This window comes from Photinus pyralis, unplaced genomic scaffold (assembly GCF_008802855.1).
Source record: "Photinus pyralis isolate 1611_PpyrPB1 unplaced genomic scaffold, Ppyr1.3 Ppyr1.4_LG1, whole genome shotgun sequence".
Classification (NCBI taxonomy): Eukaryota; Metazoa; Arthropoda; class Insecta; order Coleoptera; family Lampyridae; genus Photinus; species Photinus pyralis.
This window is the reverse complement of record NW_022170249.1, coordinates 22,066,203-22,076,483: the sequence shown is the minus strand read 5'-3', so window position 1 is coordinate 22,076,483 and position 10,281 is coordinate 22,066,203. Positions and strand designations below refer to the sequence as shown.

Sequence of the window (10,281 nt, the reverse complement as noted above, 5' to 3'; positions counted from 1 at the left end):
GAGATCCCGCAAATTTCGGGATCCCGCGGGATTAACATCTAACAATACCGGGATTGAGATTTTGCCTACTAGAAACCAATTTCGAAAGAAAATCGACTGCACCAAAATTTCTCGGGAAAACACTTTTTCTTATTAATTTTGGTGCGTAGAATCCAAAACAATTCGTAATTTTTCGATTAGAGTTCTCAATCAAAAGTTATAGACTAGAAACCAATTTGGAAAGAAAATTCAAAGGGCTGTAACTTTTGAACTAGTAGCCCAATCTTGGAACTGTTTGAAATTATGGGATCTACAGGCCACATTCATTAAGAAAAATTTTTTTCCGGGTCGATCTGAAACAATTTTTTTTTCTGGTCCCAAAAAAAGACAGTGTACAACCTTCCTTTTTTACAAAAAATCGACTGCACCAAAATTTTTCGAGAAAACACTTTTTCTTATTAATTTTGGTGCGTAGAATCCAAAACAATTCGTACTTTTTCGATCACACTTCCCAATCAAAAGTTATAGACTAGAAAAGAAACCAATTTCGTATCACAGATTTAAAATGTGCTATGATATGTTCGTAAGATATAAAATAGTTTTATAGCAATTAGGTAATTTTAAATTAATGTATCGAACAAGAGTAAGATGGGTCATCATATAATGGACATTGCTTGGTTGTTGTTTACGTTGACCTTTTTCAGATATTATGAATGGTCTAAGGAGCACTTAGTTGGTCCACGGGGTGTTTGCCCCGGTAGACTCATTTCGTTTGGATTTTGAGGGAACAACTTAATACAGGTTGTCGCAAATCAAAAGTGCTACATTACAGGGTAGGTCTAAAAGGCCATAAAATGGGTACAATAGGTATACTGCGAAACATCTTACACGTGTCATTTTACTAAGAACCTTCAATACGGTATGTTTACTCAAAATCTATGCCAATTGTTCAATAGTAACGTCGCATTTAAATTAAACAGACGTAAATACGTAACGTAACGTTTGTAATCTTGGAGGTGTGTCGATCATGACGCGTTGAATTTATTAGTATTCATAGTTCCGCACTATGAAAACTACTAAACTCAACTAATTAGTGCGTTTTTAATTTATTTAACTTGACGCATCTACGTTCAGGAGTATAAACCCTGACGGAAATAAAAATTGAATTGAGTTCATTTGGTCAGATCGATTTTACGCGCCCTAATATTAGCGAGTGACGTTCAAATGAGGTGATTTTCTAGGCGGAGCGTAAATGGTCCGACTCTGTTTACATTTCCTCTTTGGCTGTAATTCAAACATCTCACACGCGCGTAAATATTTTCATTGTTCGGATCCTAGAAAATTTTGCAAAAACATCTGTGCAATATAAAAGTGTGGCAATTTGTTTACAACGTCAATAATTATCAAGATACTCGTATTCAAGCTTCGGTTAAGAACTGTAACTGTAATTATATTCATTAATTAAAGTGCAATATATTAACGCGGGAACATTACTAAATACGTGCGCGGTGTCACGATTTATCATTTTTATTTATAACATTTAAATATAGATAGTTTAATAGTTGATAATGTCGTTAAGTAAAGGTATTCGCCACCTTAGAAACAGATCTCCTCATTTAAAGTAAGTAAATACTATTTTCTTTACTATAGGTACTGCGAGTAGGGCGCATTTTAATTTAAAAAGTATGTCCTTTTTGTTGTAGATTTTTTAACGAATTCAATTTCTTATGGATCATCTTCTGTAGTTCATTTGTTTGGATGTCTGCTTTGTAAATAATATTTGCCTGCAAATTTTATAATTTTTAATTAACTAATTGGCATATTTGCATGCAGGGTGTACATGCTATACTATTAATTATCTTTCAATAATCATTGAATAAAACACTTTTTATTCAAGGATAATATTGAATAATATTTTTATTTATGTTTATCGTTCAAGCATAATTAACTAGATAAAAACGGGGGCCTTTGATCTGGATATATAGCTACCTAAATGATCTATAAAAAATTTATATCGGTGTCTCGTTAGTTAATAGTTTGCAACAAAACACATCCTGATCATTTTCTTTGAATCCTTTTTTGTACTTGAGAACCACTGGTATATGTTCCAATTCAGTTCAGTCAGCTGTGACTGACTGTCAATATCAGCTGATTGCTTTTCTCCTTTGAAATGTAGCTATTTTTCGAGTTTTGTTACGAAATTACAGCATAAAAATGAAGAAAAATTAAGTACTAAAGATCTTGAAAGAGGCAATAATACGCATTTTTTGTTTAATTTTTAGGCAGTATTACTCCGGAAGTTCGAATACAGTCAGCCCCTCAAAATTGCAAATGAAGGTGATGTCTTTAACGCAGTGGAAATTCCTAAACAACCTAAGACTTTACATTACTAAGTTTTCCAACAATAAAAAGCTGCAAAATGTCATCAACAAGGAAATTACGCAATTGCTACAAAAGCTTCAACCGTCCGTTTACGGAAGTGACGTACGATTTATTGAAACAAAAAACGTACCCACAATCCCTGAGGACAGTACCACTACTGCAGTTGAGACAAAAGCTGACGGTGGGTATGCGTTACCCAATGTCTTGCAAGGCTTAAGAAGCAAGAAAAGTTCGACCGAAGGCGAAGTGAAGGTGATCACACCAAAATGGAAAACGTCACCTGCTGTCTCGTCCAAAGTAAGTATTTCTCCTTCATTAAATCATCAATTTACTGTTGCTCTTTTAGTCATTGATATTAACAAAGGCGAATAAGCTGATGACCTCCGTAGCAATAGCGCAAAGTGACGATTCGAAAATACACAGAATTGAAGAGCTGCTCGCTCATATTAAACAATTTCCTGAAGTAAAACGACAAATCATTAAGGTACAATTCCTTTAGATAAAAAAATTCCTAGATATGTATAGCTTCCTTTACATTTGGGTAGACATATAAATCCAAAGGTCCCAAGGAGTGAGGAGATGATCTTTATTCCCAATTCAAATTTGATCTCAGTAGAATATTATAGTGAAAGGTGTTTGTGCTCCTTCTTCTCATTTAACATTTATAAGGAGCGAAGAGGTGTTTATGTTTCTGATTCACTGAGTATTTGCTATAAAGATGTTATAAATTTTCTCTGGCTACCAAGAAAATATTATTCATGAGGAGACCTTTTCCTAAACGCAAGTGATGTGCTACACCGTTGTATTTGTAATAAAAAATGCTCCTCAATACAGTACGTCCTTTTTTCCAGTCCATATAAAAATATAAAGTTGATGATGGTTCCTCAAAGACGAAACGTCGCAACGAAAATCTGTGGGCACCATCTTGTAGAGCTTAAAAAGTGCCTATAAGAAAGTGTTATTTGTTTTTTTGATATCTTTTCAAACAGGCTCAGAAGAAAATAACAATGAATTTCTGTTTTTTTTTTCGAATATCTTCGGATTTCGAATTTTTAAAACAACATTAAGCCCTAAAATTTAACCCACTTGGTATTTCTTATGGTTTCAGATTTCTCCATCTTGGTCATTCTTATCTTGGACACACTATATAAGTATCTGTCATAAAACCTAATACAAAAAATTGACTATTTTTGTATTTTGAAATAAGAAAATCTTTAAAATAGTGGCATCACTTTTACCTCGAGTATTACAATTACAGTGATGCTTAATGTTTCAAAAATCTTTGTTTTTTTAATGACTTCTCATCGAACCAAAATTTTCGCATTTTTTAAATAGAATTTTAACCAGCCAAGTTACTATAGCAATTATTTGTGGCAATTATTTCTTAGTTGCGCTAGCATTTGCTTCTAGCAATTATTTTTTGGGAGTGGTGGGAGTGCAAGGATAATTGTCATATTATTGAAATTTGATGTGCAATGTGTAGCTTTGTGTCTAAAATAGTTTAGTTATGTTAGCAATTATTTCTGACAATTATTTTTTTTTGTTACGATAACAATTGTTTCTAGCAATTATTTTTTGTTACTAGGAATGGCCATTGTTATTGAAGAACATTATTAGAACATCATTGAATAAAAAAATATCTGTCATAACAAAAATAACAATTGCCATTCTTAGTAACAAAAAATAATTGCTAGAAACAATTGCTATTGTAACAAAGAAAATAATTGTCAGAAATAATTGGTAACATAACTAAACTATTTTAATCGAGACACAAAGCGACACATTGCACATCAAATTTCAATTGCATTCCCACCACTCCCTAAACAGTACTTGACACAACAGTACCTTCAGCGCTGAGGTAGCCGTAAACAATGTTCCCTTTCCGTCAAAGTGTTCTATAATAGCAATGAGGCCTCTTGGTGAGAAGACTAATGATTCTGGAAGGGGAGAGTTTCTAGAAAAGCTAATGAAGTTGTGCTTCCTTGTAGAGAAGTGGAGGTCAGCAAAATCTTCTCATGTAAAGCAAATTGTTATTGATGTATCCAGGATCAGTCATCTCCCAGCAAACATCCTCTCTGCACTAAATTCAATGGGCCAGCAATGGCAAATGGCACTGGCCAGCGCACAAATGTCTGTCTGGCCATAACTTCATCGGCACACAGCCACTGATCTCCCACATAGGAAATAAAATGCATGACCAGTTCATGATCAGTTCATAGCACAGTTGCAATTGAAATAATAAGCATTACAAAATTAAATATTCCAAAAAAATGTGATATGTATATTATATATAGGGTCCTGCAACAGTGCAACAGTGCGCCAGTCTTTCTTAGCTCATAGCTGGTAAAAAATATCAAAAATCCTTTGGTGCAAATGTCAACCGTAGATGGTTGCGCATCTACAGAAATTATTTTTGGATGTACAGGATGTCCCATCTTTACAGTGTGAATAGACAATCGATTTTTTTAAATTGAACACCCCATAAGCATTTCCCACCCTGAAAAATCGTAGCGACCTTGATTTTAAATTTAAGAAATAGGTACATTTGATCAATAATGTAAAATATAAAAGGAAACACTTTGGTAATGAGAAAGTTGGATTTAGTGATACAGGGTGTTCACAAAAAAATAGTAAAATTTCCAAATTTGAAAGTGTCACTATTTTTTCCCCAAATGGAACTACCTACCAGTATTTTATTTTTCTATTCGATAGTCTTTGCCACCCCCTACCTAAACTTGTCCTGACCGATGGGGACTTCTGGCATATCTCCACCCAAATTTCAAGGAAGTCCATTTCTGTGTAATTTTAATCCGAGTCAATTAGCTAACATTAGTAAATTGTAGGATGGAGTTATTAGAATGTTATTGAGAGTGCAGCGACATTCTTCTCACGGTGACGTGCACGCCGTAATCAATGAAGCGTTTGCGTTACTCGGCCATTGTAAACCTCTACCGGGCTACGGAATTCGAATTTTATCAATTGACGGAGGTGGGACAAGGGGACTACTTGTAATTGAAATGCTCAGAAAGCTGGAGGAATTGACTGGGAAACGGATTTACGAACTGTTTGATTACATATGCGGAGTTAGTACAGGCGCAATCATCGCATGTTCCACAGGTAAGTCTAGTTCTATTTCCTAAATCTTCCCTTACACTATCTTGTAGGAGTATTTCGAAGAGATTTGGATTATCTCACGAATCTTTATCGTGAAATTAGCAATAAAGTCTTTACGCAATCTGCTTTTTGGGGGACCGGAAATTTGGTGTGGAGCCATTCGTATTACGACACCACTTTGTGGGAAAAAAATCTCAAGGAATACTTTGGACAGATAGAGTTGATACAATCTGCTCGTGACCCAAAGTGTCCTAAAGTTGCCACCATTTCTGCTATTGTGAATCAGACTACCGTTACACCCTATGTGTTTCGTAATTACTCTTTGCCATGGGAATTTCAGTCTCAGTATATGGGGGGTCATAATCACAAAGTTTGGGAAGCAGTAAGGGCCTCGGCTGCCGCCCCCACTTACTTTGAGGAATGTAAATTGGGTAATTTGCTTCACCAAGTAAGTTTAAGTAATCGGCATCTGGCTGATCTAAAACGAAATGTTGTAGGATGGAGGAATTTTAGTTAATAACCCAACAGCAGTTGCCATCCACGAAGCCAAGCAGATATGGCCCAACTACCCAATTCAATGTGTCGTTTCTTTCGGAACGGGACGCACGATACCATCCCATTTAGAGCTAACCGAAGAGTCAACCAGTAACAGTTCGTCGTGGAAAACAAAATTTTTGAAAATTCTTGACAGCGCTACCGATACTGAAGCAGTTCACACAATGCTAAATGACTTGTTACCTGTTAATGTTTATTATCGTTTCAATCCCTACTTAACTGAAATGTTAAGCATGTCCGAGATAAATCCCTCAAAGCTGGAGCAACTAGAACGAGATGCACTTATGTATCTTAGACGAAACGAAGACAAATTTCAACATGCCGCAAAAGCGTTATGTGCCACAAAGGGACCGGCCCAGAAAATTATGGACTGGGTTAGTTTAAAGGGTGAAACGATAATGTCTATAATTAAATGAGTTGTAGTCGCAATTGTGTGTTTCACATTCTTAATTCTGTGTAATTCACAAAAATAGAAAGCTTCATAAAGGGGCGTATTAGTTTTGTCTGTGATCATTTTATAACAATGTTTATACTTAATTTATTACAAATAGTTTGTAATTGATAGCCTTAAGAAAAGAAATAGTAATAATACAATTTGATGGCAAATCAAAATAATTTAATTTTATTCACAGCTTTCCAAAAAAAATGGCTTCCTAATCCGTATTGGTAAAACGGGCGGGAAAGAAAGTTGTGACTCCAACTAATAAGATTTAAAAATCACAGGTGCCCAATTCTGTACCACTATCTTTGAACCAACAAACTGACAATTTCGTTGGGTAATGCGCTAATAAAACGCCCTCATTCTCAATACGTTTATGATTAAAAGCATATTAATTTACTTCTTCCGATATCAGCAAGTGTCTTATGTAATTCCTCAAGTCTGGAGAGTGTGGTTGGTACCTACCAATCCATTTACCAAAATAGTGCCGAGTGAGCTACTATACTCAACAGCCAGAGCTCTATGTGAGGAAGCCCCATCTTGCTGAAAGTGCAAATTCTTAATTTAGCAGCATGTTCCCATTGTGGCCACTAGACTCTTCAAAGATAGTGATCAGGGTGTCTACCACTTATAATAGATTCTGATATAATTCCTTTGTTAAATTTCCTTCTAGGAATCATTTAGCCGTATGGAAGCCTTCCCAGTGTCTGCCTCCACAGCTAAGTGTAGAGGCTTCAGTCCTAGAAGTGCCTCTATGACCAAAGGTGACTTGATTTTCATGGCTCCAGTGACTCCCAGATCGGCGAGTCTCTGCACTTTACATTATAGTTGCTTTTCCTGTATTGTATAGGTTGCCCTGCGCATGGCAAGCCACCATACAAGTGCACTGTAAAGGCACACTTGTACTATGCGATTCAAAAAGAGTTGCTGTCGAGTTACCTTTGGAATTTTTGTTTACATGGAAAATCATATTTAACTTGAACTTCCAAAGGCGACTCGACAGCAACTCATTTTTGATCGCCCGTTATAATCGATGGTACAGGTATGCCCTTACCACTACAGTGTAAAGCTAATATAGCAATCGGGAGTTCAAGCCCAATGTACGCCAAAAGCCCATCTACATGCCCATAGACCTACAGTGCCTTTTCGCTTATTCGCTCCAGCGTTTTCACTGTGGTTGGAAACTTCCCACTTCTCAATTATGACGATCGCTAATCGTTCGCGTATTCCTGGGTATACGCTCCGTTCTGCTTACCGCAAGCATTGATTATACATGTATATAATCAATGCCGCAAGCATTGAATAAACCTCTCTTTCCTTGTCTAAGGAATAAACAAACCGCAAGCTTCTTTGTAAATACATTCGGGTAGCGCCTCTAAGGTGGCATGTTGGTTGCCTAACGAACAGGTGGACATTACCAATGACCAGAGATTTGTAAGTCCTGTGGGTGCGGCAAAGTAACAAAAAGTGCCATTTCTTACCTATCAATTGCATTTTGTGGCATTGCGAAAGAGTTTGGTATTTGGTGCAATCCATGCCTAGTTGTGATTATTAAGTATTCTTTGTTGTGGTCACCATTTTCAGAGGAAATGCTTATGCTTTTGATCAAGGTTTTTGTTATGGAATATTTTGTAATTTTATGGTATAGGAAAACAATCACGTAAGTATCATTTATATTCTGAGATAGTAGGTACAATATAAGCTTAACCGAAATGAGTAGTTTATTTCTAACTGATAACATAAAACTATTGCACTTCAACAGTATATCTTTGCTCCAAGTGTTGATTTGAGAAAATATTCCCTAACACAAACACTTTTCATATGGGTCTTTAACAACGTTCCCAGTATCCTTCAAGACAACCTCTTGCAAGCTTTCAGGCGTCATCTTTTCTGCCAGATCCATTTGTGGCAAGCCAGATGCGACACGTCTGAAGAGTTGCCTTACATTATAGCCCAACTTAGCACTCGTCTCAATAAACATAACGCCCATTTCGTTAGCCATTCTTTCACCTTCCTCGACGCTAACCTGCCGATCAGCAGCCAGATCTGTTTTATTACCGACAAGCACAATTATCACATCGCCTCCTCTTTCCGTGCGTACGTTACCAATCCACTTGGCTGTTTGATAGAAGGAATTAACATTCGTAATGTCATAGACGACAATTGCCACTTTGGAGTCTCGAATGTACGATGGAATTAGGGATCTAAATCTCTCTTGGCCCGCCGTGTCCCACAGTTGAAGACGAACCGTTGCGTCCTCCAAATAAACTGTTTTTGATAGAAAATCAATTCCTATGGTTGCTTGGTACGTATTATCAAAACTGTCGTACATAAATCTGGTTATGAGTGACGTTTTTCCTACACTTTGTTCGCCTAAGAAAACTAACTTAAATTTTTTAACACGATTAACGTCACTAGACGATGACATTTTCTTATAGCACGTTGACCACCAAAATATCAACGGAGGCCGAGAAATTTGTTATTTGCTGTGAAATGGGTAGGGGTACATCCATAAGACCGTTACCGATACTGTAACTGTACTCACTACTCAGTAACAGTTGTGGTCTGATGTCACGATCACTACTTTGACATGTAGCGCTACTAAACATGGGCCATGGCTCCTCAAAAAGAGCAAAAGTACCGACGTATCTAATTATAACACGTATCGGTAAGTGTCTTATGAACGCGTCCTAGGGAGACAAAATGTTAGGTTATGATATTGCGGTGAGGCAAAGCACCGCCAAATTTGTGGATGCCAATTATTAGCAAGTGCTTCCATCCACGGTAATTCACCGCGCTTCCACCATTCTTCGTTCAGGATTTATTCAAAGGTTCAGGTAAGTCAACCTCTCAACATACTCAACAGTTGCGTCGGCCAAACGTACTCATTGACGTTTGATGTAGAGAAAAAGCCGTTTATGGCATCAACAGATTCAAATGGAGCTTAGTTTAAAATCCATGACAATTGTTGCAATAATCGTTGCCATGGATTTTAAAGTAAGTTTCGCTTAAATTTGTCGTTACAAACGGCCATTTGTGTCTAATTTACCTATTGGTCGGTCTCGGGGACTATTACTTATTTTTGTTGTTCGAAATTTAAAAGAAACGAATGCAGTACTTATATAAAGTGGTAACATTTTCATCCACCTTCTCATTCGTTTAATTCTAGTTTTTGAATTAGATGCCTGATTCATGCTGCTATTATTTCGTGTAGATAAGCGCTAAAGGTCAGGAATTGAACTCTACCGGTTTATTGCAATATACTTACCTGACAAATCATTTTTAATCGAAGTCAGTTTGTAAATAGATGTGCCGCGGATTGGTGTCGTGTGCTCTAAATTTAATCTCCCTCAGCAACTTTCCAACGTAACAAATCTTAGGCAGGGTAAGTAGGTATTTTTGCCAAAGGGTTAGTTATCTGACTCGTACATCAGGAATTTGAGGCTCACTAGTTCTAAAGCAGTTAACACTAATTACAGTAACTTTGTATTTACTAAGGGCGGCACAAATTTCTAGATTGTTCGATTGTTGATTACGAATGGAATTAAGGTTGATGGTGAAACAATTTGATCAGTGTTACAATTGCATTTGCTAATTTGGGGATTGTTTCAGGAATCCACCACCAGCTTAAGTGTGTGTCAACGGTAGGTAAGTGCCTTTTTGGTTTTCTATTGCTTTTCGTGCTCATTTATTTTTCTGTATTATTTTAATATTGAAGTTATAAAAGTTGTATTGGTACTTAAATATGCAACCTGATTCATTTTATCGTTAGTCTTATCTCGAAAACGACTTATATCAGGTGAATTGAATAT

At 36.5% G+C, this 10,281-nt stretch overlaps 2 protein-coding genes and 1 long non-coding RNA gene across 4 annotated transcripts in view; 2 read left to right on the top strand and 1 right to left on the bottom strand.

The window, feature by feature from the left end:
• Positions 1-1,216: 1,216 nt before the first annotated feature.
• On the top strand, positions 1,217-6,556 carry LOC116178098 (calcium-independent phospholipase A2-gamma-like). 2 transcript variants are annotated; one of them, XM_031497424.1, is made up of 6 exons: positions 1,217-1,600; positions 2,262-2,658; positions 2,708-2,845; positions 5,205-5,478; positions 5,526-5,923; positions 5,973-6,556. In XM_031497424.1, the coding sequence occupies exons 1-6, from the start codon at positions 1,548-1,550 to the stop codon at positions 6,444-6,446; spliced, it is 1,734 nt and encodes a 577-aa protein (XP_031353284.1). In that variant the 5' UTR covers positions 1,217-1,547; the 3' UTR covers positions 6,447-6,556. The 2 variants fall into 2 exon arrangements, with proteins under 2 accessions (XP_031353284.1, XP_031353293.1); XM_031497433.1 differs by lacking the exon at positions 1,217-1,600 and adding an exon at positions 2,039-2,208.
• Positions 6,557-8,194: 1,638 nt separating this feature from the next.
• On the bottom strand, positions 8,195-8,926 carry LOC116158718 (ras-related protein Rab6-like). The gene has a single exon (XM_031471550.1). The coding sequence runs from the start codon at positions 8,895-8,897 to the stop codon at positions 8,271-8,273; it is 627 nt and encodes a 208-aa protein (XP_031327410.1). The 5' UTR covers positions 8,898-8,926; the 3' UTR covers positions 8,195-8,270.
• A 118-nt stretch (positions 8,927-9,044) lies between these two features.
• The window catches only part of LOC116158721, a 43,725-nt gene continuing 42,488 nt past the window's right edge, over positions 9,045-10,281 (top strand). The window contains exons 1-2 of the long non-coding RNA XR_004142799.1: positions 9,045-9,306; positions 10,082-10,117. This is a non-coding gene — a long non-coding RNA (uncharacterized LOC116158721). The remainder of the gene's footprint in view (positions 9,307-10,081; positions 10,118-10,281) is intronic.

Bases quoted from the DNA above. Each gene is read 5' to 3' on its own strand.
- LOC116158718 (XM_031471550.1), bottom strand. From the start codon at position 8,897: ATGTCATCGTCTAGTGACGTTAATCGTGTTAAAAAATTTAAGTTAGTT.
- LOC116178098 (XM_031497424.1), top strand. From the start codon at position 1,548: ATGTCGTTAAGTAAAGGTATTCGCCACCTTAGAAACAGATCTCCTCAT. The intron at 1,601-2,261 runs GTAAGTAAATAC...TTTAATTTTTAG, and splicing joins AACAGATCTCCTCATTTAAA to GCAGTATTACTCCGGAAGTT. The intron at 5,479-5,525 runs GTAAGTCTAGTT...ACTATCTTGTAG, and splicing joins AATCATCGCATGTTCCACAG to GAGTATTTCGAAGAGATTTG.